This window comes from Carettochelys insculpta, chromosome 8 (assembly GCF_033958435.1).
Source record: "Carettochelys insculpta isolate YL-2023 chromosome 8, ASM3395843v1, whole genome shotgun sequence".
In the NCBI taxonomy this organism is placed as follows: Eukaryota; Metazoa; Chordata; order Testudines; family Carettochelyidae; genus Carettochelys; species Carettochelys insculpta.
This window is the reverse complement of record NC_134144.1, coordinates 68,074,710-68,101,968: the sequence shown is the minus strand read 5'-3', so window position 1 is coordinate 68,101,968 and position 27,259 is coordinate 68,074,710. Positions and strand designations below refer to the sequence as shown.

General features: G+C 44.0%; 1 protein-coding gene across 3 annotated transcripts in view; it reads left to right on the top strand.

Moving 5' to 3' along the window:
* The first annotated feature begins 1,109 nt into the window (after positions 1–1,109).
* Positions 1,110–27,259, top strand: part of EPB41L5 (erythrocyte membrane protein band 4.1 like 5) — an 88,077-nt gene continuing 61,927 nt past the window's right edge. For 2 of the 3 annotated variants that reach the window (XM_075001237.1, XM_075001236.1), the window contains exons 1-7: positions 1,110–1,332; positions 5,633–5,817; positions 18,521–18,625; positions 23,096–23,138; positions 24,361–24,439; positions 26,484–26,528; positions 26,885–26,937. In XM_075001237.1, the coding sequence (XP_074857338.1) occupies positions 5,638–5,817; positions 18,521–18,625; positions 23,096–23,138; positions 24,361–24,439; positions 26,484–26,528; positions 26,885–26,937 (505 nt within the window). In that variant the 5' untranslated portion in view covers positions 1,110–1,332; positions 5,633–5,637. The remainder of the gene's footprint in view (positions 1,333–5,632; positions 5,818–18,520; positions 18,626–23,095; positions 23,139–24,360; positions 24,440–26,483; positions 26,529–26,884; positions 26,938–27,259) is intronic. The other variant, XM_075001238.1, reaches the window with a different exon arrangement.

Genomic DNA, 27,259 nt, shown 5'->3' with positions numbered 1-27,259 from the left:
ATGCCAGAGCCAAACTCAGGGAGTTACAATGAATGATCAATAAAAGAAAACGCTGAACAGTGCAGCCCCAGGATCAGGAATTGGCTGCTAGATGGTAGTAAAGGCCATGTGAACTTTCAGAGGTGTTTCTTTTTCTGGTCTACTCATAACAAATTATTTCCAAACTTCTCATGCTCCTGTTCACAGCAGCAATGCTACCTGGTATTGGAGAGTAGCAACCAGTATATTTTACAGCTTTCCTTTGTTCCCATAGGGCAAGCCTCTGTTACTCCCTTCCTCCCCCTGCATAGATCTTCTGCAGTCCTGGTGCTTTCCCATCCTCCCAAATCCAGGTAAGATGTAGATTGGACCCTTTCGTTACCTGCTGCTAGTGTCCCATCCTAGCAGCTGGAAAATTGATTCCTGACTCTGTCAGCCCTCTTCTGCCGCCTCCAGCGGGGGCAGCAGAACAGCTATTGTCCTACAGGTCAGCCATCAGCTACCTGGGGAAATAAAGGTTTAAACCCTCACGGGCTTTATCACGACAGGGTTCGGGCGGATGGGAACGGAGGAGGGAGGAACAGCAGGGAGTTTGTCAGTGGCGCCAGGGCGGTGGGGAGCGGGGCACAGAAGTGATAGGTGCAGTGGGGTGGTTCTATGACCCGCCAGCTGTAAGTGTCCTACTTGGACTTCAGACATCAGAGCGCTGCCTCCTCCCAGCGTGGGGCGTGGCCAGAAGGGGGAGCCCCTCTGCTCCTCGTCCCCTGGCACTGCTCCTGGCTCGCTCTTTGTGACTTGGGCTGGGAGCGCCCCTAAGTCAGTGCCCTTTTAAGATGAGCAGGAACCTGTAGCCGCTACTCCTCGCCTACCGTAAAGAGCATTGTCCTTAAAGGGGCGATGGGGAAGTAAGTGGGTGGCCTAGTTCATTTAAGGAAGGCTTTTCGTTGGGGGCCTGCTCGACAGGTGTACGGCCACTTTAAGGGGGAGGTGACTACAGCCAGGCATAACCATGACTCCTGTAAGAAAAGCTGTTCTCTGTGGGCCTCTGGCTGGTGGCTCACCCCTTTAAGAGAGGAGGTGCATGGTGGGCTGCCCGCGGCTAGCACTGGAGCCCGAAGGGGCTGCTGGCTTTCTGTGGGTCCTGAGTAGCTGCTATTGCCCCTTTAAGGGGCACTGACGCCCGCTGGCGGGAGGGCACTGTCCCTTTACAGGAGAAGAAGGAGGGGCCTTCCGGCGCCGAGCGGCCATTTTTGGCTTGGAGGGAGCTGTTGGGCCCGCCCCGTCACCGCCCTCCGGTGCTGAGGAGCCGCCGTCGGGGCTCGCTCGCATTAGCACAGCCGGACCGGGCCGCAGGTGAGTGGGGCGGGGGGCGGCGGCGGTTTCTCCTCAGGGCCCCCGCGCGCAAAGCTGTGCCCCTCCCTCGCCCGGTTCTGGTCTAGCCGCTCCCGCCGCCGCTCTGCATTTCGGGCGCTGCTGGCGGCGCCGGGAGGGGTCCACCCCCCCTCCCCGCCCCCAGAGAAGCGGGTCCGGTCGGGTCCGGTCTGGTCCGGTCCGCGCAGAGCAGCGGCGGGGGCGGCAGCGGGAAGGTTCGGAACTAATCCTCTGGGGCTCCCCAGCGCCTCGCTCGGCCGCCCGCCGTCTCCCCCGGAGCACGTCGGCCCGGCCCCGCGAGAGCAGCCGCTGGTGGGGCGCGGGTCCGGGTCCGGGTCCGGGTCCAGCCTCGTTCCGAGTGGCTCCTTCCAGCCCCGCAACGCGGCCCCGGGTGGCTGACCTGAGACTGGGAGCGGAGTTCTTCCGTGCGGCTGTTGTAATGGCCCTGGGGGGAAGCCTTGTTAGCCGGTATTCACACCACCACACAACAGAACACCCTACACCACAACACCGCACCACGCAACAGAATAACTCCGCACCACAGCACAAGTACCGCACAACACTGCGCACCGCACCATGCAACACAACACCACATAACACAACAAATCAGCCGTCCTGGAGCACTTTAAAGGCGAAAAAAAATCATTAGTAGGTAATGAGCGTTCCTGGGCAAAACAACGCAGTCCTGTAGCACTTTAAAGAGGCTCATCACCTCTTAAATTATTTTGTGCATCTTGAAAGCGCTACAGGGCTGCTTTTGTGTCTTGTTAGAATACAGACTAACATGGCTACTTCTCTGTTATTTCCTGGGCCAGACCCACTTCATCTGATGAACTAGGCCTTCCCTAGGATACTCGTTAATTGCCTAATAAATACAATTGTTAGTTTTTGAGGGGCTCCAGGACTGCTGGCTCTCTTCCCCCCCGCCCCCCCCCCCCCCCCCGCATATGCGATGAAATTCTTGGTGGACATGGAAAGAAGTCTGTGACTGTCAGTTGTATAAGGGACCTCAGTGCATCAGCTTTCTCCTCTGAAAATCTGAGCAGGCCGCCTAGGCTTTTTGCAGTTTTACTACATGTTTAACATACTGATGATTCCTTCTTTAGTGTTCAGTCTATGAAATGTTATCTAAAGGGGCTTGGGTTGCACTTTGGTGGGCACCACAGAGGGTAAGATGCTGTAGGTATCTGTTTGCCAAGCAACAAAGCTGTCTCTTGTAGGCATCTGCCATACAGAGGAGTGTGTTGAATTTAGAACATTAAATCTACCAATGGCTGGAAGAATCCCAGTTTTGGAACCCAAAATTATTTTGTCTATTCTTTTCGTGTGCATCTTCCTCTTCAGTTGCTCTTTTCTGGGAGGATTTGCCAAGCACGAACCATTGTGGGGGAGGGTTAGGGAAAACCTGAGCTGTTCAGCTGCTCCTTTCAAGCCGCTTGTTGAGTATTTCCAGGAACAGTTGTGTCCAAAACCATGTGGCTTCCCACTGTCCTGTTTAAATACTGAATTGCATTGAGTATCTTGTAAACTCCGCTCTTATTCTTGGGGGATAGTGTGGTGAAAGAGAGAGAGGGGAAAAGGGCTGTGACAGAAGATGGTCAAAAGTGAATTTAAGCTTGCTGTTTTCGGTATAGCTTCTTAATTAGGTTTTCTGTCTCTCTGCCTTTCAACCACATATTTTTACTGTAATTCAGTGAGAGACAGATCTCATCCTTCTAGTCTATTAGTTTCAGTAAAGCTGACGTTATGAATGGCAGCAAATGTTACTGGATTATGTTATGAATGGAAGTGGATATTATTGTGGGTTTATGATGCAAGTCATACTCATAGTTATAAAATTTTTTTTCTTGCTGTTGTTCTTAGTTAACTTCATAGGAATTTCTGTTTTGCACTATGAAAGCATGTGGCAGGCAAGTCCAGACAGAAGGTACAAGTATTTGCTCTTTTGGGTTGTGATTAAGGTTGAAACTTACAGGGAACCAGCTTGTTTGATTCAACTATGATTCATGCAAGGTGCAAATTTCCAGGTGCTTGTCGTACAACTGTTTGAATCTCATTCCAGGGTGACTGACCTTCCCAGTAGCAAAGTCTGAGGCTTTGTACAGTAGACCTGCCAAGTTATGCAAGGGTTGCAGTCCCACGCACCCGCATGTAACTCAAATTTTGTGCAAGCTGGGAGGAGCCAGGAACTAAGCAGGAACTTGGGCTTGCAGGAGCCGGGAAACTTAGCAGGGTAGCCAGGTGGGCAGACAGCCACAGCTGTGCAACTTTTCCCAGCTGGGAGGAGCTATGGTGGCGTGGCTGTCTGTCCTCCGCCTTTCCAAGCTGGGGAGAAGGTGCAGCTGTCTGTTCCTCCAGCTTCCCCCAGCAGGAGGAGCTGGGAGCTAGAGTAGGGAGCTGGTGGAGGAGCTGCGCTCCTGCCAGCCCCCCCACCCCTGGGAACCCCAGGATTTTGACTTGTGCTTAACTTGCGATAGTGTGACTTAAGCTCAAGTTGAAATCGTGTCTATCGGGAGTTTACTTCATGCAGCACAAACACTATGGAACCTGGCTGCAGAGAAGGCATAACGTGAACTGATTACAAATATGCTTTCACTTTGTGGTGTAGTCCGGCAGTTATCTATGTTGTTCTTGGCCTTAGTGGCAAAGATCAAGTGTAGTTTCAGCGATCTCTTACCCTGCCCCGCCCCGCGGCCTTGCTTTCCTCTGACGTGATGGAGGAGACCATCACCAGGCCATGACCTACTGCAACCATGAGAGAGAGGGACGCAGTCAGGGAATGCTCTCATCGCTTTCGCTGACGGACTATAGACTCTGCTTTTATGGAGCTTTACTTGGACTCCCACTGAGGAGGGACACGGACAGGACTACAACCCCCTCCCTGCCCCCAGCCCTTCTTCCCTCTCAGGTGAAAGAGGAGACCAGAGCCAGGACTGTCTGCAGCTGGATAGAGGGGCATGAGATGACTCCTGAGGGACATGACTGAGGACGACAAGGGACCATGTCAGGGGAATTATTGGCTTTCATGGCCTGATGAATTGAGCTAACTTGGATTGAGTTTTTTTTTTTTTAAATTTTAGGATTTAACGCCAAGAGGGGTAAATTCCTCCATTAGTATATTTACTTTTATTGACAGACTAAGACACAGTTCTGCTTTATGGATGTTTGCCCAGGGGTTACATATTGGCTTAAGTATAATTTACTCAGTACATGTATCTGGGGCAAGGTGGGCTATGATATGTAATTAACCACGTTCAGTGCTGATTACTGTGGTAACCCCCCTCTGCGCCGCAGATGAATTGTGTTTTATTTCTCATCTTGTGCAATTTGTTTAATTGGTTGTACACATTTGCTAAATTAAACTCAGTTCTTATCAATGTATTGTCTGAACCTTTTAGGTGGTCCAGATCATCCTGCACAATGGATCAACTTTTAATTTTCTTTGTTCCAAACAACTGAATCCCAGCACAGAGCATAACTGAAATCACCTAGGTTGTGCTAAGTGCAGGCTTTTGCTTATGTAGATCAGTTTACAGCCTGGAAACCCAAGTTTGTAATTAACTTAAGGGGCTTCTCTGGTGTGACCAAAGTCTCTGAGACAATTGTATTTATAGTTTAGATAGGAACTTGCAGCCTGGTTGGGGTTTTTGCAGCTCAAAAGGTTTGGGCGCTTATCTGCCTAAACCAGTGTTTCTGTGAGTGAAAAGGAGTAAATGTGTGCACATCCCCCTATGTGTTTGTGAATTAGGTTTTGCACTATAGCCAAAGAGTGTTTAAGTAGCCTGGAAGAAAGTGTAACTAATTTAAGGACATAGAGTAGTTTGATTGCTATGGGCACAAGCTCACTGTTAACTAGGTGAGATATGAGTAAAGAGTTTTCCTGAAATACTTTACTTTAAGCAATAGAGAGGTGGCTATGTTAGTCTGTATCCTAACAAAACAAAAAGGCAATCATGCAGCTTTTTCTTATGTAGCTATTTTTGTTAGTCTTTGAAGTGCTACATGATTGCTTTTGTGTTTTACTTTAAGCACCATCTTAGTAGGGTGTTAGGAGCCAATCTGACATGTAGTCAGTGTTTCACTAAGGTTTTTAATTGGGATTTTCTAAGGAGCAGAATGGAGTTAAGCATCCAGTTTCCTAGCAATTCAATTGAATTTGCGTCCCTAATTCTCTTATGCCCCTTGAAATATTTTAGGCTTCTTTCAGTGCAGTCTAAGATTTTTTTCACTTTCTTGAAATGGTAATATCTGTCTTTTCATTCTTTGCCATTGGGGGCTGTAGCAAAGATGTTGCGTTTCTTTCGGCGAACTCTGGGACGTCGGTCTATGCGCAAGCATGTGGAGAAGGAGAGGCTGAGAGAGGCCCAAAGAGCTGCCACACACATCCCTGCAGCTGGAGATGCAAAATCCATCATCACTTGTCGAGTATCGTTGCTGGATGGAACTGATGTCAGTGTGGACTTACCGGTATGAGAGAGAGAGTTCCTTATTAAATACTATTATTTTGCATCACTCAGGTTTAATTGTGTAAGCTCGAAGCAGTTATTCCTTTTGGTTATAGCAGCTAACTCAGATCTATTAGGACCTGATTATAAATAGGTGCTGACAAAGGTAAGGAAGTGGTTGGTACTCTTTAACATGTTCATAGATGTATCCCTGTGCTGTAAATATTGAATGTGTTTTCTCTGCGCCAGTGTGTTGTGACATTGTGAGGTCTAGCTTAGCTGGAGCGATGCTTAGTAGCATTTGAAATGATTCGCATGCAAACTGAGGGAGAAGCTAGACCCATTTGTGTAACTTAGTTAATGGGAGTGATGTGCAAGGACATGAGAATAGTTTCTGATGGTTGGCTACCTTTTCATCGAGCAGCTTTCTACCTGATACGTACATATGTAAATAGATCACTCTTGGTTTGTACTGCACAAGGGGTCAGCAACCTGCAGCACCAGAGCCGCATGCGGCTCTTTAAGGAGTTCCTTGTGGTTCTGGGCGCTGCCACCTCTGACTTCTCTTGTGTGCCTCTGCCCTGCCCCTGCTGAAGTAATGGTACTAGTTTCACAGTTGGCAGGGCGGTGGGAGGGATCTGGACATTAAACTGATTCCATTGAGTTCCATTACTTTAGCATGGCAGGGCAGGGAGCCACCTGCATGTCACATGGCAGAAGGGCTGGCTGAGTCTGCCCTGCCGGAGCTCCGCAGCTGAATCTATCCTGCCAGAGCTGTGCTACAAAGGAAGAAGAGGGGCGCGGGGGTGGCTTCTGGGAGCCAACCACAGCTTCCCTCCCTCTGGCGCTGGCACCTCTTCCTGGTCAGTGCAGTGCTCCCTAGCACTTTCTTGCTCCTTAGCTGCAGCCCCTCACCATGTCCACTGGTAGGTGCCAGAGCCTGGAACCATGTCCCATCGTAAGCTCAGCTCCCCACCCAGTCCCAGCACCTGGTGAGTCTAGTGCCAGCCCTGCTGGGTTGGGTGGGGAGTGACTGGGAAAGGTGCAGGAATTTCCTGGCCTGAGAGGTTTGGGGAGGGCAGGGAGACACAGAGCAAGTGCAGGGGGAGAGCAGCAGGTGGGCAAGTAAGATCCAGGCTCAGTGGGCAGGTTGGGGCAGGGTGACTGAGGTGGAAGAAGCCTGGGGATGCGGGGTGGTTTGGAGCTGAGAGAGGTTAAACCTGGGGTTGGGGGGGGCAGATTTGCAGGATGGGGGGTGTAAAACTTGGGGATGGGAGTGGATTTGGGAGCTGAGGAGGGTTAAGCCTTGAGAAGGGGTAACTTACCTTTCTAACTGGTACAAATCACTGTGTGTGCACTGTTCTTAAAACAGGAGTGACAAAAAGTATGGTCTAACGTTATTGATTAAGGTCAGTCTCGTATTCACATGTATTGTGGCTTTTGAAGTATTGATTTTGTAAGTGAACTTGAAAAATAATGGCTCTTCTCACTGTATTGGTTGCAGACCCCTGCAGTAGACTTTGCAAGTTCACATGCTGAGAAATCTGAATGCTGACTTCTCTGATACATCTGCATAAAGAACTAAATGTGTATTTGTTTGTGTGATGGGTCTATTTGAAAATATAAGGCAACCTAAAGAGCTGATCATTTGTGGGTGCTTGTTTGCTTTACATGGTAACAAAGTGGTCCAACAGGTGATGGTGGAGAGTGGTGACGGCTGCTCACCTCTTTAGTTTATAGGTAACGACGTCAGGGATGGCTAGTTTGAGTTTGAGCAGCCCAGTGTTGAGAAGGTGTGGCTCACTGAAGCTCTCAACATATGGCTAGGTCCTGCTAGACGTTGTCTGTAGTGGGAGTTGCACAGGACTTCTCAGATTGGAAACACTTGTCAGAGTTTGTCGTAAAACAAATGGACTTTTGCTTATAGGTAGCTGTTCAAGAATGTGTCAGAATAGCTTTCCTTACACTGCTCAATGCTCTGGATTGCTTGACTATATAATAGTAGTAGGAGTGGCATGGTGGAGTGTCTGGAAAATAATCCCTTCCCTAATATTTGAAACAGTTTCTGAATTTAAAAAAAAAAGCATTTATAGAGATGCTGTCTAAAATGATGAGGCAAGTAGTAAAATAATGCACTCCTGTGTATTTTGTTGAACTAATTAACATGTCCAGTACTGTTCTGTGTGTAAAATATTTGACGTTGGGCCATAAATGCACACAAACCCTAAAATCATAGCTCGCATTGGAAATTATAAAGTAGTGTCTGCACACAACTAAAACAATAGTCTTTGTGGAGCTAGCTCTATAAGCAAATGCCTGTAATTATATATTTAATTCGGTGAGGAACATAAATTGATCTTAAGTGTCATGACTTACCATCTAGGTGACTAAATTTAATGGTGCAGAACTATTAACTGGTGGTTGAAACCTGTGCTTTAAATCAGCTTCTGTACCTAATGACTAGAACATAGCTAATATGATGGGGTGATCATGTCAATTACAGATTGGTAAACCTAACATCAATACCAGCAAAACACAGCAGCAGAAATGTAGCACTTTACAGACTAACAAAATGATTTATTTGGTGATGAGCTTTCGTGAGACAGACTGACATCTTCAGATCATTTTCATTTATAATACGGACTGACATATATATAAGTACAGAAGATGAAAAAGAAAAAAACTGCAATAAAAACTGGCAAATCAAATAGGATAGAAGGAAAGGAGTGAGAGGTGGGGGGATGTTCATTGTCCTGTCTGAGATAATTACGAGCATCAAAGAAAAGGAAGCAGTGTTTGTAATGTGTGAGGTAGTTGATGTCTCTATTCATAGCACGTATTAGAGTGTCGAATTTGAATATGTACTCTAACTCAGAAGTCTCACGCTCTAATTTAATAAATTCTCTGTGATGCAGGACACAGATTCTCAGGTCTTTAACAGAATGGCCCTCTACATTGAAGTGTTCACTGACAGGCTTATGTGTATTGAGTTTCTTGATGTCTGCTTTGTGTCCATTTATTCTTTGGCAAAGGCTACAGTAAAGAATAAAAATTGTCAGACACATAGATGAAAATATTTTTGTGGGGGAAAAGTCAAGATGGTTTATGTAAAGAGAAATCATGTCTTACTAATCTACTAGAAAGCAGTCAAGTAGCATTTTGATAGTATATAGGCTAGCATGGCTCCCTCTGTTACTAATCTACTAGAGTTCACCCTTTTCTCATTCAAACACATATTAACCCAACCAACACTGAAGGAACGTACTCTGAATACTTCAGGCACAGACAGCTACAGCTCATTGTCCAGCATGCTGTTCCTGAGCAAGTTCACAGAGAGGTAAGCAGAAGGACAGACAGAAGGTCATCTGGCTGCAGTTGACATTATAGACTGGGGTGGGGAACCTATGGTCCCCCGTGCTGGATCTGACCTGCGGCTTGTTTGGATCTGTCTTCTCAGTCTCGGGGCTACCCCCCAGCATCTGGCCACTGCAGGGTGAGGAGTGTGGAGCCCTGAGCCTCGCAGGATGGAGGCAGATAAGCTGGGGCTGGATCTGGCTCATGGGCCCTACCTGGCAGAGGGAAGAAGCCGCTCTGTGTGCTTCTGCTGCCATTGCTTCTGCTCCCCCTCCCCGAGCAGCGCTGCCTGGAGGCTTTCCCCTGCCACTGATTGTAGCCAGTTAGCAAGAGGGGCAATGCCTGGGAGCTGTGGGGAATACAGTGCCACGTGTGCCCCTGGAGAGCAGCACAACATAAGTGCCCCCCTATCACTCAGATCCTGCACCTCCAGCCTGCTCCTGTACACCATCCTACGCAGATCACCTGCTCCCGCGCTCTTCCTCCCACCCAGACCTGAAGTTTTTCCTGTCTTTTTGTCACAATTGACTGTCATTAAAACTAGAAATGATGTAAATGAAATTCAGACTGGACCTTGGTTTAATGTTAATTAGTTAAATTGAAAATGTAGAGAGAATATTTTTATAAAACACATTGAAGATGAAGAGTGCTACATAAGTGCTCATTGCTTCTAATCTAATTAAAATTCCAGCATGGGACTTCCTACAATGTCATTTGGCTGTGGCAGAGGAGATTACCTGAAATTTTGTGTTAACTCTCTATTCTTGAAATGCGTATTGTGATCACATATTTTACTCCATACTAAAACATGCAATGCTCTGTATATTTTTCATATTTAAAAAAAAACCACCAGTGTATTCATTTCTGCCATAATATAAATTACACGAGACCATTTGTAGTAGGAAAAAAATCATGTTGTAAATAGTGATTGGTTTCCTTCTTCTTTTAAAGAAATCTGTCAGGGATGGTGATAGGTCCTGCTATGAGTGCAGGGGACTGGACTTGAAGACCTCTGGAGGTCCCTTCCAGTTCTGTGAGATATGTGTATCTTCATGTTTCACTGTTCTAATAAGTATGGAGACATTTTAAATTTTCATCACGTACTCTGAGCAAATGAATACTTATTTGCAAAAACACGTTTAGTGACTAGAAGTGGTAGTCTTGAAAATTTGAAGAACTACGTCAAGCTACCACATACTTCAACTTCCTATGTCAGCTACAGAGTTTTCATGTTGATGGTTAATACCATTACTATAGATGTGGCTTTCTGTGGTGATACAGATGAAGTGAGCAAAGTAGCTTGTTGGCTTCACCCTTGAGGTGAGGAATCATGTATTGTAGAAGAGCCTAGAAGAAAAGAGTGGTAGAAATATACGATAATCTCTGCACCAAGGAAATTACTGAAAAAAGAACAAGATATAACAGATGACAGACACAGAACAGAGTGCTGATAAGAGCAGTAGGGAGAGATTTTTCCCCTTTAACAGCCTCTTATTATTTAAACAGTGTTGGCATGCTCTGAAAGAAATCTTCTGCAGTTCATTTCTACTGTAAGTATTGTGACTGCAGCAAGGAGTTTGTTTGGGAGATAGAGGGTGTAGCACTGATGTAACGGAGGTGAAGCAGAGATCCTGGATTTTTTCAGGCATACAGAATTCCTTCTCCCCAGTGGTGATGGGAGTGCTGGAAAGAAATTAGCTCTTGCTAATGCTCTTAGGTAGTAAAACTGGTGTGTGTGCGTACATAGTATTTTTTTTCTTTTAATCTATATTTTGGGTTATTCACAAGGGAGGGAGGATAGCGTAGGGCATTGTAATTAATAAAAGTGAGAGGTGCCCCACCTTGCCGTGGAAAATGCACTTGCCCATAGAGTGTGAAGGTAATATCTTCCCCTGATGTAAATTAGTGTAGAACCATTAAAGCTCTTACACCAATTGATGATCTGACCCAATTACTGGGAGCAACTTTTCTTTGAAAAAGTGCTGGTTGTAAAGTACTTCCATTTTCTGTCCTGAGCCTGGTGCTGGCTTATATTATAAATACAAAACAGTTATGCATGTGGTCATAGCTGATTTGTCCATAAGGATAGCCTTCACCAGGGATGAGCAGACTTTTAATATCACTCCCCACTTTTCATCCCTGCAGCTCGTAGTGTGACACACTATCCCCCTCCCCCCAACCCCTACCTGTTTAATGTACTCTGAACTGACACATTTTGGTTATGTTCATATGGAAGAAAAAAAGATGGCATGTGTAATAAATTATATCGTATGTAAAAACTTTATTAATCAGTAGATAAATGTAAATACATATATATATATATATAAACAGTAACACGTTTCAACACTTTTAATGAGATGCAGGAGCCTGAGACCCAGGAACCGATTGTGCTGTGTCCCGCTTATTAAATTTCATGCTCCCTGAGGAAGTCCACCCCACATTATGCACACCCTTGGCTTTCATCACTGGCAACCTAGATGTGAATCTTGACTTCATTTGCCATTAAGATGAGTTTGATTTTAACTTCAGGCCCTCTGTCACCAAACAACTACCTGCTAGTCCAGTTGTTGACTTTTAACAAAGAAAACAATGGACCTGGACTAGTAAGGGATGATTCATGGGAATGTTCAGTACAACAGTTTGGGCATCTAGTATATGGTATTTCCTGATTGTTTCCTCCTAAAAAGTGTTTTCTCATGCTTAAGCTGTAAGATGAGAGTTGGCTGGAGTTTGTCTATGCTTGGAAATTTACCAAAATAGCTATTCTAAAATAATTACCCTGAAATAATTATGTTGGTGTAAGACCCTATGTGGATTAACCTAAACCAGTAAAAGGCACTCTTATTCTGGAACAAGTGTGTCTGTACAGGGCATTATTCCAAAAAAGCAATTTTTGTAAATTTTGAAATATAGACAAGCCCTTATGTGGTCTCTACATTTAAAGATTTATTTAAATAACCCAGCCCATATGATGACTTCCCTGCTGTTAAGGGTTTTTCCCCATTACGTCCTGCATAGTTTAATACCCTATGTTAATCCAGTGTTGGGATTACAGAGATTTACATATGCATGAGGAGGTTAATTTGGTTCCTGAAGGCAGAACCAGTCGCAAATTTTGGTCTTTATGTAGGTGAAGTAGTTAATACTTTACTGGAAATCATCAAGCAACTTGGAAATGCTTAACTACTTGTCGTTTGAGGTAACCTCAGCTCTGCCAAAACACATAAGGTAAGTCTGGGATCAAAATCCCACTTAAAGGAAATTGTGTTTTTATATAACTGAGTTGTTTCTTTATAGTCTCTTGAATAGAAATGTATCTTTGTGATTTCGTTGGAGCATGCTGGGAATGGCAGTTTTATTGAATACAAGTTACTTTTTATGGGCTCACATAAACTACTTTACTATCCATTGGGTTTCATTAGTTAAGCATGGACAAGAGGAGACCTAACAAACCTTTGGGATTTAGATGAAAACTTTAAAATTAAATGCTTATAAAAGTAAAAATATCCATTTGTGTATTTGGTATAAGTTGTGGACGTAAAACTGTGTGTGAGGAATGGTGTGTTGACAGCCCTAGTGACGAAGTCAGATGAACTGTACAGGGGATAATACAGGCTTTGCAACCAGTGGAAAAATCCCATTCTTAAGGGTCTGTCTCCTGTGTAGGTAAGTCTGCGTGTCCGTTCAGTTCTTTGTCCCTCTGCTTAAACTGGTACACAAGATGCTAATTTGTGATGTGGACATCCATACACTGGGAAATAGGTCTCTGGGTAGCTTTTGGACAATAAAAGCTTTGACAATCTGAACCAGAGCCAAACAGACACGCTATACGGAGGTAAAGGGCTCTTGTTACCTTTTCGTTCAGCTGTAAGGGTGATAAAACTTGAAACAGAGCTTGAATGGCTGTGTAGAGTTCCATGTGTGTATATATAATACATAGTAAGATGATGGCTTAAGCCAGGAGTGTGCAACTGCAATAGTGAGAAGAGCCATTTTTTCAAATTCAGTTACAGAATCCTCATAAAACTGGAAGAGACCTTCAGAGGCCGAGTCCAGTCACCGCAGGACCTATCACCACCCTTGACAAACTTTTTTAAAAAAATCTATTTGTCCCAGATCCCTGAGTGGCCCCCTCAAGGATTGAGCTCACAATCCTGGGTTTAGCAGGCCAATGCTTAAACCATTGAGCTATCCCTTCAGCTCAGTTCAAGAGCCACGACGCATGTGAATACGAGACAGTCCTTAATAAGTTATGTCTAACCATACTTTTTGTCGCCCTCATTTGAAGAAGAGTGCGCACACAGTGTTTGTTATCCCCGTCTCCAGGCTTTATCTGCCTCAGTCCACAAATCTGCCCTCCTATTCTCAAGGTTTACCCCATCCTGCAAACCTGCCCGCACAACCCCGGGTTTAAACCCTTCAGCCCTAAACCGCACCCCCCCGCCTGCAACCCCAGGACTTACCTGCCTCAGCAGGTATGCTGGCACTATTCCCCCCCAATCGTCTCCTTCTCAGTGCAGCTGCACAGCTCTAGAAGGGCAGACTTGTCTGCCCCTCCCCCCAGCTCTTCTGCAGCCTGACTTCCTCTTCCGGGGCTCCCTGCCCTGCCAGCTCTCCCTCTCCCCCGCCACCCCCATCATAGCTGACTGCTCAGCAGCTCCAGAGGCTGCTGCTACTTTTAAAAAAAAAAAAGTGGCAGCAGCCTCTGGAGCTGCAAGTGGAGTCAGTAGGTTATAGAGCTGCAGGTTGCTGGCCCTGGCCTAAGCCCATACAGGGCCAGCCTGTTCTGAGACCTAAGGCCTATCAACAATGGGTAAAACATGGCTAAACTATGAGCAGAAGGCAGGCCTCTGCTAACAGAACTTGGCTTAGATAGGGCCGAGAGTACACAACACTAATTGGTATTCAGTCCAGGTGCAGAACAGTGATTGTACAGTTCGTTAGTTGAAATCACCAAGTACCACCAGCTCATTAAAAAGGACCTTGGTACCTACTCTGCACAGATACAGACCAAGGTTCAGGAAAGGGTCTAAAATGACAGCATGATGAATAAGAGATGATCTAAGCAAACGACAAGGTACAGCATGATTGGTGGTAACTTGACAATGTCAGAAGGTGGCAACCTGATACGTCAGCAGTGAGGTGTGCTTTGTTTGTACCTGTGTATAATGTGGTGTCTTGTGGGAAACCATCTTTGTCTGACTTAGGGGGCAGTGGAATTCCCCCTAGTTGTGTCAGTCCATTGCGGCAAGTATATATGCGCTGTGTGTCAGTACAGTGTACTATACTTGACAACTGTTATTTGTACCTTTCTTGACAATAAATCCTGGCTCGGTGCCTTTAATCCTTACCTGGTCTGTGGTCTTTGGAGAACCTCTGCTGCAGTAATTGGGCCCCCGTTATCGACTACACACGCATGCCCAAGCAACCTTCTGGTTATCATGAACGAGGCTAAAGACCTGTGAGGACACCACATCTTTAAGTCTGCCAGACTACTCTGTGTGTGTGTGTGTGTGTGTGTGTGTGTGTGTGTGTGTGTGTGTGTGTGTGTGTGTGTGTGTGTGTGTGTGTGTGTGTGTGTGTGTGTGTGTGTGTGTGTGTGTATAAATAATATGAAAACAAAGTGGTGTGTGGAGGCTTTCCCTTACCCTTCGAGCAAGCGCCAGGTCCTTAGTGTAAGTCGATGCTTTTTGTAACTTCACCTTTCCCAAAACCCGAATTTATTTCACTTTGATCAGCCTGTTTGTCTTATTGTTTATGCTGCAGAAAACGTTCACTTGTTAAGAGCCTGGATGGAAGTGGACCTGGGCAGCACTCCCTGAAACGTTGTTCATGCCCCACAGTTTGAGGACCTCTGGCCTTGACTCTGATTTCAAGTTGTCATTCCCTTCTGTAACTCCCTTGTTTCGTATCAATTATTAGTAACTCAGTGTGTTTTGGAGGAAAGAAGACCTTGGCTCTCGTGCATTAAATTTGGATGAAATTTTAATTTTAAATAGATGAACGCCTGTTGGTTCAAGAAGTGTAACAAAGTTGTTTGGAGATTAAAGTTTAATACATTTTTAGTGGTAACAAAGCTATTAATTGGAACAGAAGAAACTTGATTATTGTTCGTATTTGCGAGGTTGCTGCTTGTTCCAGGTGCTCCTGATACTTGGTGATAAGGGAGTTACAGCAGGCCATGACATCCTGAAATTAGTGTCTAGACCTGAGGTCCTCACACTGTGGGCCGTGACCTCTAGAGGGCATGAACAGTGTTTGAGGGAATGTCACATGGCCCATGTCTGGCGTAGCCTCAGCTTCTGACCATGACTCTGTTCACACCCAGATAGGCCTCCAGCTGCGGCCCCAGCCTCTGGCCTCTTAGATCTGCATCCCACCATAGTCCCACTCCCAGCCCCGGGGGAGGGCATGGAGAGGGATAAAGCAGGGCATGACGCTTGAAAGTTTGGGGGTCACTGGGCCAGGCTTTTGTCACGTTTGACTTGCAGCTTTCAGTGTAAAATGTAAGTTTGACTCATATCGAAAGAGAAGTTTAACTTAGGACCATGATCACAGTTTTAAATAAGTGAAGTACTTAAAGATCAGTATATCACAGTTTCTCTTTTTAGAATTAGATATTGTGGTTGATGCAGAGAGAGAGAAACTTCTGAGAATAAGAATTCTAGCTAGCTCTCAAGCTAACACCAATATACAGAATTTTAGTATACATAATTGGTATTTATAACACACATGGTATTTATTTGGGATCAGAGTGAAGGTTGCTATTCTATAATTTATGTATATGTTGACATTTTAAGTATATGGATTTTATAAATGATGCATTTGTGTGAGTAATATTCACTAGTGTCCCTTAAGAACCTTAGCTGTTTGTTTTTGTTTGTTTGAAAAAAAAGACTGGCTTTTTGTATTTTTGCTGGCGGTTTTCATGTATGAATGTAAATGAAGATAAAAGGCTTCACACTCCTCCCACCTGCTGGGGGCTCATCAGACAAATAAGCTAAAGGAATGAATGCTGCACATTTCTGTTCATAAGCAATACATCTGTCCACTGTGTTTGTAAGGGTTGTGAAATCACTTGTTGATGAGAATGCACAATGTGAAGGAGAAATATAGCTTGCATAGCTTTAATTTCATCACTTGAAATTATTCGATGAACTATTATGTAGTCTTCATATCTTTTTCATCTATCTACTTCAAAGGTGAAGAATATTGGCTATTTTTTAACCATTTTACTGTACCTATACTTGAAAATGGCCCGATGCGTTAGTGTGTCTCGGACACTGTGTGCGTTTCCAATTTGATGTCATAAAGTGCCTTAATTGGCATGTTGGGGGACACAAATTGGGCACTGACTACTTATGAAGGATAGGTTTAAAATATACATTTAATGAATTACAAGTCTTTTCATTTATTTGGTGGTGCCACGACAAGTAGTTGTATAGAGACGACAAGACAGGTTACCCGCACCAACACAAAGGTCTGTCGCGTCAGGGAGGGGGCCGAGCACCTTCCTATCCCAGACCCACGCAGACACCACAACAAACCCACCAGACCGGGAGTGCGCTTACCCCAGGAAACCCCCTTGGAGCTATGACCCCGCTAGAGACTGCCTGGCAGGAAGGAGCCAGCAGAGAAGAATGAGACCCAAAATAAGTTACAAACTAACTAGTGAATTTATTGAACATAAAAACAGGGTTAAACAAACAAGTAATAGTAGTAGAAACAAAGAAAACTTATGCAATATGTAGCGATATATGCTTAACTTACAACTATGTATCCCGCACCCATGGTGCTTGAATATGAATTCCTCGTGAGTAGATATATTTTTTTTGTACCGCAAGGCAAAGTCGGTTTAGTTAGTTAAACGTGGGTAGGTAAGGAATCTAAAGCTATAGGGGAAAAAGGAGACAGCCGGTGCCCGGACCCTTTTACCAGTACTACCGGATGAGGAAAATATTCACTGCGTTCCGTGCGCAAGCTGATAGCAGCGAGGAGACCTCATAATGGGAACTGAGATCCACTGCCCGCTCCCGGCGCATCTAGTGGAGGCGAGGGGCCCAATAGAGGCTCCCTCGTAATAAAGGGATAAGGGACGGAGGGTGAAGGTGTTACAGGGAGCAGGGAGGCATTAGCCTTCACCTTGCCATTGGCACATTGATTAATACTGTCTATGGGTATTATCAATTTATGATGGGCACTAATACTGATGACTAACTACTAACAAGAAACTACTACTAACTAAATACAATTAAGTAATGACTAAATACAATTAAATGTGCCGACTGCCTGGGCAGAAGGCCCGGCCTCCAAGGGTCAGGCCCTCAGGGCTTGCGGAGCCTCATCAGGGTGCTCGCAGTGCAAGGGGCGCAACCCCCTGCTCCACCACTGGAGCGTCTGTGCTTGGAGTAACATAAGTTTTACGTGTCCAGAAGATTGGTATTGTATGGTAGTCACGTCCAGTAAACTGAGTTGAAGTCAGTTGCGTTGTCCAATCAGGTAAGCTGAGATGGCGGCACGCTTGATGGCGCCGCAGGCGTGGGGGCAGCGTGAGCGTTGGTGCCGCAAGATGGCGGAAGCTGGGTTATGCAGCCAGGTACACAGTACCCTGCCCGAAGGCAGGGCCAGTTCGCCACCTGGCTGCTTGGCCACAGGGTCCGCTTGCCGCCCCGCAAAGCGATGACCAGGCCTGTGCTGCGACGAACGGTGGCACCACTAGCGGGTTCCCAGGAGCTCTTCAAAAAGGCTTTGCCCAATTAGGCTGGCCTAAGGGTCCAGCAGACTCTGCTAAGACAGCCACGCTCCCCTATACGGTTGCCGCTGTTATGACAGCGAGCTCCCAGGGCCACAGAATGGTGAGCAAGCTGTCCTTATGTAGAGAAACCTCATGCATAATGCATGAGGTAATTTAAATATTCATGATCTACAGGTAAAGTTCTCAATTAAGTCCGATTGGGTTCAGAAGTTTCCAGAAGCCTGGAGCTTCACCCAATCCGGAGCCTCTATTCAAATGCAAGCTTATGAATTATTTATGGATTCAGGCTACCGGGAAAACCAACTGACCTAAAGTGACCATTGGTGCTGCAGCCAAATGGCAGCCTGTGACACTTTAGACTTCTCATGTGTCTGCACTGATTTTATATAGCCAAAGGCTTGTATTCCCTGGCCCACGGAGACAATTATGCCCAGGGGATGGTAAAAATCCCTGACAGGTGGTTGTCAGATCCTGGCAACTTTACAGTTATAGAGCTGTGCCAACTTTGTGTTTAGAAACATTTTGGCATATCCATTTTTAGTCTGTTCTTCGCCTGGAATAGTTTGATGTGGTTACAAACCTACCTGTTACATGCTAATTCATTTTACAATTTCAGAAAAAAGCCAAAGGCCAACATCTGTTTGAACAGATTATGTACCATCTGGACCTGGTTGAAAATGACTACTTTGGACTGAGGTTCATGGATTCCGCACAAGTGGCGGTGAGTAAAAGAGGCTAATTTTTTTTCTAGCTAAAGTCATTAAGTTTAAACCTTATTGTGACATGCACACATTACGAAAAAGCAAACATTTGTGCTTCAAATAATCTGAATGCAATAACTGTGGAACATGCCCAAGTTTAATCAACCCTATGCTAACCACCACAGTCCTTTGCATATTATTATTCACTTTTGATCCATTCCTGTCTCCCCTTTCTGATTTTAAAGTCAAGCCAATTGCTGCAAAAGGACTTTGGTACCACAGGACTTTTGTCGAATAATGTTTGCTGCTAATGACTGCAGAGAGAGCTGGCTGGGATTATGTTACCTGGTTTTACTTATGTGGGAAGTGATGTAGGGCAAGGCCTTCTGTCACAGTGTCTCTTGCAATTGGCCTTCTTGTCTGCAGTGAATATCCTTGTGCACATCCACCGTTGGGTGAAGGGCAGGAAGGCAGACAGCTGGTTTCTTTAATGCTATACTGAGGCCCTGTCCTGCAACTAATTTGCACCAAGAACAACTGTTCCTTGGCTAGAGGTAATGGGAGAGGTGATTGCATCAGTTAGCTGCTTTGTTACTTAAATCTTTTGAGAGCTTAGAGCAGTCATACAAGTGTGACTTAAAAGATAAAAAAGCAAGTATTTTTTTAAACATCTTTTCTTTTGAAACCACAGAAAGGCACTAAGAGAGCAGCTCGCAAAAGTTCTGAGCACCCACAATTTTTGCTGATGGCGTTTGGAGTTGTGCTTGATCCAGAGTTCAGAAGATCAGGCCCATAGTGAGAACCAGGCAACATGGCTTTTGGACTAGCTGCTTAGCTACCTTTTGTGGGCAAAGATCTATGCATTCTCCATTTTACTTCCATTTTTCTTCTCCTTTGGAGGCAAAAAGCAACACTTCACGCTGACCCCTAATTTATTTAAAAAACACTTATGACGTTTCATGTGGATCTATTCTCTACCTAACTCCTTGTCTCAGGCGAGGTCTGTGCCTCCCTCCAGGCAGTGCTATGCCAGCTGGTGAAGGGAAGGAAGAGTGGTGGCAGGAGTGGAGCCCCAAGCTGCTTCCTGCCCACACCAGGCAGAATCCATGGGTTGGATCCATCCCTGACTTGCCTTACTCTGGCCCCATGAGTCTTGGGGCTTCACACACACCCCACCCTCTGGGGGCCAGATGCTGGAGAGGGGAGCCCCAAGCCTTGGGGGATGGATCCAAGCAACTCGCAGTCAAGATCCAGATTGCAGGCAGGTTGGTTCCCCACCCCTGGTCTAGAACAGATGAAGGCTGAGCCCAAAGCTCATTGAAGTCAGATGGAAGGCTGCCGTTGGCATTCAAGCAGCTTTAGATCAGGTCAGTCTCAAACAGTTTAACCCAGCCTAGAGGTGTGGAAAATTAAAGATGACATGAGACTTGTTGAGTTAATTAGTTTATCCTTTTAATACAGCCTGTAACAAGAAAGTACTGAACTTTAGTGTGAGGTTATAAGTTGTTCACAGTTTAATGTACAGAGCACATCTTAGAGTCAAATGCTCCTGTGGTATGGAATATGCTATTTTTGTTATACTCTAGCACAGGGGTGAGCAAAGGGCCATTAAATTTCATAAAGAGGATGCAGCGCTATTGGTTGCTGGGTCTCAGGCTCATCCATCCCAAACGTTGAAATATTACTGTTTTTGTGTGTATGCATTCACATTTACATACCTATTGATCAAGTTTTTATATTCGACATACTTATTTTCTTATACACGCCAAAAGGGCATTTTTTTCATTTGAACATAACTGAAATTTTGGATTATATTAGAATGGGGGCGGGGGCTGCTAATTTTAGGGATGAAAAGTGGTGCCCAACATGAAAAGTTTGCTCACCCCTGCTCTAACAAATACTTCAGTTACAATAGTTGTTAATACTTGAATATGACTTAAACACCATTTTCTAAATTACAGAACAGTTAATTCCAGATAGCAAGACACAAGCTATTACTTCCCATCAGACAAGGTTTATTCTTACCACTTTGTTTAAAAAGCTGCTGTTCATATTTATTTGCTTTCCAGTTCTGAAGTGATCAGTTCCAAATTGTTTTAGAATAACTTCTAGTCATTTGTGTTTGTCCAGTATGCTGTTTGTATTGTTCACTAGTGATTCATTCTCCTGTCTTGACTATCAGGTTTGGATAAAGGCACTAAAGTGTGTAGAACAAACTTTCATCAAAGTGTAAACTTTTTGAACAGCCCCATTTGGATGTCATCTGAATCACTTGGAATAAATGTAGCCTTTTTTGTTTTTCTGTCTTTTCAAGGTTTCCTGTGCATAAAAGTGGTTCTGTTTCCCCCTTCCTATGTTATCCCCTCCCCCGCTTACAATTCAAGCTGAACTCCTGAGGCATTGGTGATAGGAGCTGAGTCAAGTAAAGTGTTATCAGTGCCTGTCTCGGGCCTCTTAACTGCCTGCCATTGGAATGTGGAGGAGATGAAAGAAAACAGATTGGAGATTAAACAGATGTGCACACAGTCCTGAGGGTTGAAAATGACCCTCCCTTCCTCTTCGTGTTGAATAGTAACAAAGAGGAAGCCATGCTAGTCTATACACTATCAAAACAAAAAGCAGTCAAGTAGCACTTTAAAGACTAGCAAAATGGTTTATTAGGTGAGCTTTCGTGGGACAGACTCACTTCTTCAGACCATAGCCAGACCAGAATATTGAGTCTGTTCTGGTCTGGCTATGGTCTGAAGAAGTGGGTCTGTCCCACGAAAGCTCACCTAATAAACCATTTTGCTAGTCTTTAAAGTGTTACTTGACTGCTTTTTCTTTCCTCTTCATGCTACCTTCTGTGAATTATCTGAATGACCAGGCCCCTGTGTGAACCGTGTGTCCACTAGTTTAACCAGGGGAGCACTGCTGACTTATGACACATAACTGTATTGGGAACGAGGAAACATCTGAGATCAGCTGACTGAGCTGCCTCTTTGAGCTTCGTATACCAGCCAAAACACGTTGTGTGTGGTGCCTCCTTCCAACTATTCAGCCAATGTAGTTAACTTGTAAGACAATTCAGCATCTGTTACCTACCCACATCACATGCTTTGGACACATCCCATCCCTCTGAGATGGACATGTGTTGTCGTGTGTTGGGCCCATATCTGCCACTGGCCAATGGTAGCAACCTCTGCAGTACAGGAAGTAGGTCTGTGATCCCTTCTGGATAGGGTCAAAAGTGAAATTAAGCAGGTATTCCTTAGTGCGCAGCTCTAGCAAGAGTTGAGCTGCTGCAAAAAAAACCAGCAGGGAGTTATTGAAAGAGCTGGCAGGGAACTGGTTTGCAATAGGACAGTCCCTATACGTAATTTTAAGTTACTTTCACCTGTGGATGTGTTGCATGTGTGCCTGTGCCCAGGTTGCTTTTTTACCCATGAATGTTCAGCTTTCTCTCCTGTGGTTTAATGTACTAACGTAAGTAATGATTTTTCCCTCTGAGAATTAAGCATGGTATCTTCTGTATAACAAGCATTATTGAAATGAAGTGGTCTCCTAGCCCACTTTTTTCCCACCTCTAAAAATTTAATATTGTATGTTTAGCATTTTGAAAAATTATTTATGAATACTTTTCAGTAAAACCAGAATTTCCTCTTATGGAAAAAGCCTCAGGCATATTCATTAATAAAGAATGACAAGGCTTTGCTAACCATCTATGCCTAGAGGAAGCGTTTGCAAGAGACAAAAATAATTCCTTCATTATTTCCCCCTTTTCTAAGGGGTAGATCACAAACTCAGGCTGGTATGACACACTTGAAACCCTCCTTTAATGTGATGTGACTATAACTCACACTGTCTGTGCTCGTGCAGCAATTGATTTGTTCTCCTGAAAGAATGTGTGGTCACTAATGTAGATCCATGGCTTCCAGCCAGTTTTGAAGCAGTAGCCAGTGTAGCGAACTAACCACATTAGTCTGAAAATATGTTTATTGATCAAGGCAGCTAGCCACGCTCAACTGGCCAAATAGCCACGTGGGGCTAGTGTGTTGGACACCAGGGACACAGATGGTTTATCAGTACTCCAGACAGCTAATGCCCTGTGGATGGATGTATTTCATATGTTTTATTGTTGCATGGATGCTGTCTTCTGTGGTCACTTTATGCTAACTCTCTCTCTCCAGTTTACTTCAGGTGAAAATTATCTGTTCTAATGCACAAAGATGTGGTCCTTCTGTGCTCATTCATCCCCTTAGAGTCTGTTCTGTGACATACTTTTTGTATGGGTTATGCTACTTAATTTAAAATGAGTTGGTAAGCAGACTTGTGTTACCTTAAAGAATTGAGATTGGGCTTTATTTTAGTGTGGGTACTTGCCTTTTTAAGATTGTCTTTCTTAATGTATGCTGAACCTTTGACTTGTTTTACATCTTTGTGTATTTTTATAAAGCTTTCTCCTTACCTTATGAAAAGCAATTTCAATTCAAGTGTTCTGTGTCTTTCAGCATTGGTTGGACAACACAAAGAGCATTAAAAAACAAGTTAAAAGTAAGTATATGGTGGTCTAGTATATTTCGTCCACTAGAAGTTACCTTGGCAATGTTCTGAAAGGGACGATACTGTGACAAAATCTTGGCACGTGTCTAATGGTAACTTAAGTAACAAAGCATAGAGTGTTTTTAATACAACATACTTAATGTTGACAGATCATTAATTATTAAATGATTTATGTAGCATAAGAGCCATTGCAGAGTCTTTGGTAGCTGTAGAGTCTTCACCAAATGAAAAATTTTTGCACAGGCCCCTCTTCTTGATGGGTTGTAGAATGCCTTAATCTGCCTATCAAATCACATTTGATATAAAGTTTGGCAGCTGCTTGTTGCATACAATGTGGGATGCACATGCTGATAACTTTGGATCTGTTTGTATATCAATTATGGCTGATATTTTTCAGCTTCTTTGGTTCCAAATGTACAATTTTTAGAGTCTTGCAATACTACTTTAATAAAATATAAACCTTGGAAGAAATGTCCAAGAAAAGGATCCTTGTTTCAATACACAAATCTGTCTAGAGCTCTGCAGTTTCAAAGAACTGTTAATCCACTCTTTGTGTGGATTTACTCTGCCTTCTGTTCCCACGGAAGAACTGTTAAAGCATACCAAGCTGGGTCTAAAACTTTGTGGAGTATGGTGGCATAACCTGTCAACAGCAGGTATTCCCCAGAACTCTGCACATTTTATGCAGGCTAGCAGAACAAAGAAGAATTTGGCTGAGTAGAGCCAAAAGTATGGCTCTCTGTCAGCATTTCCCAAAGTGTGGTCCATGGCCCAGTATCGGGCCTTAGAAAATATACAGATTATCACGATGTACTATTATTATTGTGAATAAATAATAGTGAAAATTTTTCATTTTTTTTAAATATGCATTTACATTTTTGTGCTGCAACAAAAGGTACTGAAATAAAAACAGGTCCCAACTATATAAAGTTTGGGTAGAGTGCTTAAATATTAGGATTAACCTAGATTTGTCTGTTTTGGCAAGACAAATCAACTTCACGGTATATGACAGTTGCGCTGACTTGCAATATTTAAAACAAATTATTTAGTTAATGTGATTTAAAAAAAATTAAAATTCATGACATAAGGAAATTCTTTTCTCAAACACCTTGTGGTCAGAGAAAATCATTGATACCTAGACTTTTGTTGTATATGCTTCTATTCAGTAACACATTTGGACGTTATCAGTGTCTTAAATTCATTTACTTTGTAGTTGGCCCACCATACTGTCTGCATCTTCGTGTAAAGTTTTACTCCTCTGAGCCTAACAATCTCCGTGAAGAGTTAACAAGGTAAATGGAGTGTGATCTACACAATTGCAAGGCATATGTTGTTTCAATTAGCAGAGGTTGCTTACTTAATCTTGTATAGGCAACAGGATAGGAATCAGCCATGTGGTGGTGGCGGTGTGAAAAATGCAAATATAAGTTGGAGGTTTATTATAGAAGGAGAGCTATGCAGGGGGAAATGAATAGGGATGTGCTACAGGGCAAGACAGGAAGGGAGTGGAAGATTACAACCCTTGAATGTTGTGTTGTGTCGTCGTTTCCTCCCTCCCGCCCCCCGGTCTCCTGGTGGGTAGAACCCACTTCAGTAAGGCCCTTTCCACTTCCCTGTACAAGTGTTTTCCAGTAGAGGAAGCAGATTAGAAGAGGTTTTGTGTGGCTGGAGGTGCGGGAGGGTCAATACTTCTGAAATGCATCCTTCCGTTCCCCTCTTCCAGAATCCCTTCTGGCCTCTCCAGCACAGGATGGTAGCTGCTGTTTAACATCTGCTATAGCTATGGCAATGAGGGGGACAGGCAAGGGGAGCCTGGTCCTGGCAGCTGAGACTGGCCAAATAGTGCCCATTTGCTTTCCTTTCCTGAAAGAGCCCCTTCTGACCATAGCTTGTCACCAAGGCCCTATCAGTTCTTCGCTTTCCCATAGTTTGGGACCTTCTGTACTAGATGACCTTTTGAGATTCCTTTGAAGCCAGCAGTTCTATAAACAGAGGTGTTTGATTGCTGTTGGGATTTGTTGGATAATGTGTCCATTGCCTTTTTCTCCTGATGTATTCATTTCATACGTTATTTGACATGCTTTTATTTAACATTTTTGCCCCATTATTAATAAGTTCTGCCAATTGGATGACCATTAGCTCTGAGCCAGTGAGAAGCTGTCTTTTGTCCCACTCCTGTCTTCAGTCTCTTAAGAGTAATGGTTAATTTAAAGCCATGTCATAGCTATTTGCTTTTGGAAAGAAAAACATGCAAATACATTTGTAATCAAAGATTTCTTTCTGGTACAAGTGAACTTAACTAGGCCTCATCATTTGCCGATTCTATGCAAAGTAAAGATTTCATCATCATCATTGAGAAGTGAGTCCACAATAGTTTGTATGCAGGATTTAAATCCTGGCTAACTCTGAGTTTCTGTCAGAAAAGAGTTTTTGAAATCCCTCTAGTCTGGTTTTTCTTGTGGGATTAACCAGTATATGTATATAGAAACATCACAAAATTGGTTTTTATAGATACATACACCCACCAGAAATATTACTGATGTTCTCTCCTCCCCCCCGCCACTGAGCCCAGAAAAAGGGCAAAACCTACCAGCTTTGAACGACAGGGATTATTTGGAGAAGGCAATTCTTCTTCTGCAGATTGAATCAGTCCTGTAGGGGAGAAACTGTCTTGGCAAGAGTAGTCAGTTCTTACTCCAGTTCATCTGTTTCTGTTGATCATGAGCATTGCAGATTCTCTGTTGCTCATAACAAGGCAGAGGTGCATTGTTAGCTGAAGAAGTCAGTGTGGATTTCAGTTTAAAGGCATGTTTGCCTTTCACATGGGAGGCTAGAGCTCTTTTTAATAGCAGCATCTGGAGCAGCTCTGCACATTGTGCTGCTCTGTGCTCCTATACAAGAGCATAAAAGAGTGTGGCCACAAGCTACACATACTTCCCATGGCAGCAACACGGTACCTGAAAACTGTCCTACCTGCTTGTTCTTGGCTCAGGCTAAATATACAAATCTTTTGGGAAGAAAAATCTTCAGAATTACTCAGTCTTCTGTATCTGCCACCATGAGTCATCTCTGTGTGAGCTGACTGATCCTGTAACATCCTCCTCTTGCTCCTTTAGGTCCTTGATCCGAATTCTTACAAGACATCATTTGGGTTTTTCTGCATTTGAATAGTGCTCAGTCTATACAAGCCCAGACTGAGAGGCTTTGAAAGACCAGTATGCAGCATCTTAAATCTTTTTTTTAAATGTCAGATTATAGCTCCCCTTGCTCACCTGTTCAGTGGCATTAGAACTGTGAACTCTAACTGCTACCTTTTGGCCTTTTTTACCTTTATAGATATTTATTTGTACTTCAGCTAAAACAAGATATTCTCAGTGGAAAGTAAGTACTTACTGGTATGTGTGCTACACTCAGTCTCTTTCTTGCAATGTGTTTAACGTGAGGGTAAACAATACAGTGTTTAGCAGAATCAGGAAACTCTTCCTGTTTGATAACAATGCCTTTTACCCTTGCTACTTTCTGTACATATGCAAATGTATATTTGTGGTGCCCTAGTTCAAAGAGCCAAATTAGTGCAGCTTGGCTATTACAGTGATTAGCTCATGCATCATTTTACAAAAGGTCTGACATTCACTGTAGCCCTTTGCATCTCCTCAGCTCTCAGATGCTCAAGTGCCATGTCATCTTTGTAAACATGGTCACACAGTTTTGTCTAATGAACTGTTTTCCTGTGGCAGGTTGGAATGCCCATTTGACACAGCAGTCCAGTTGGCAGCTTATACATTACAAGGTGAGTGGGTGGGGGAAATGACTATAGATGCTTCCTTGTGGTCTTACTCTCTTCTCTCTCCACTGCTGTGGCGCAAGGGTAAGCATCTTGCCCAGGGCTCAGTAATCCTAAAGTGAAAAAAACTATTTTCCTTGTCTGTTAATTTGTCAGCAGATACTAGAGAATGCGTGGCCACATCAGGGAAGGGTGCAAGCAGCTTCTGAAGAAAAGATTCCTTTGGCTAAAATGTAATTGGCCACAGGCATGTTGCTGAATGCAATATGAACTGTACAAGTTAGTTTTCATTTTCATTAAAGCGTTCTTTCAAACTTGCGAACTTGAG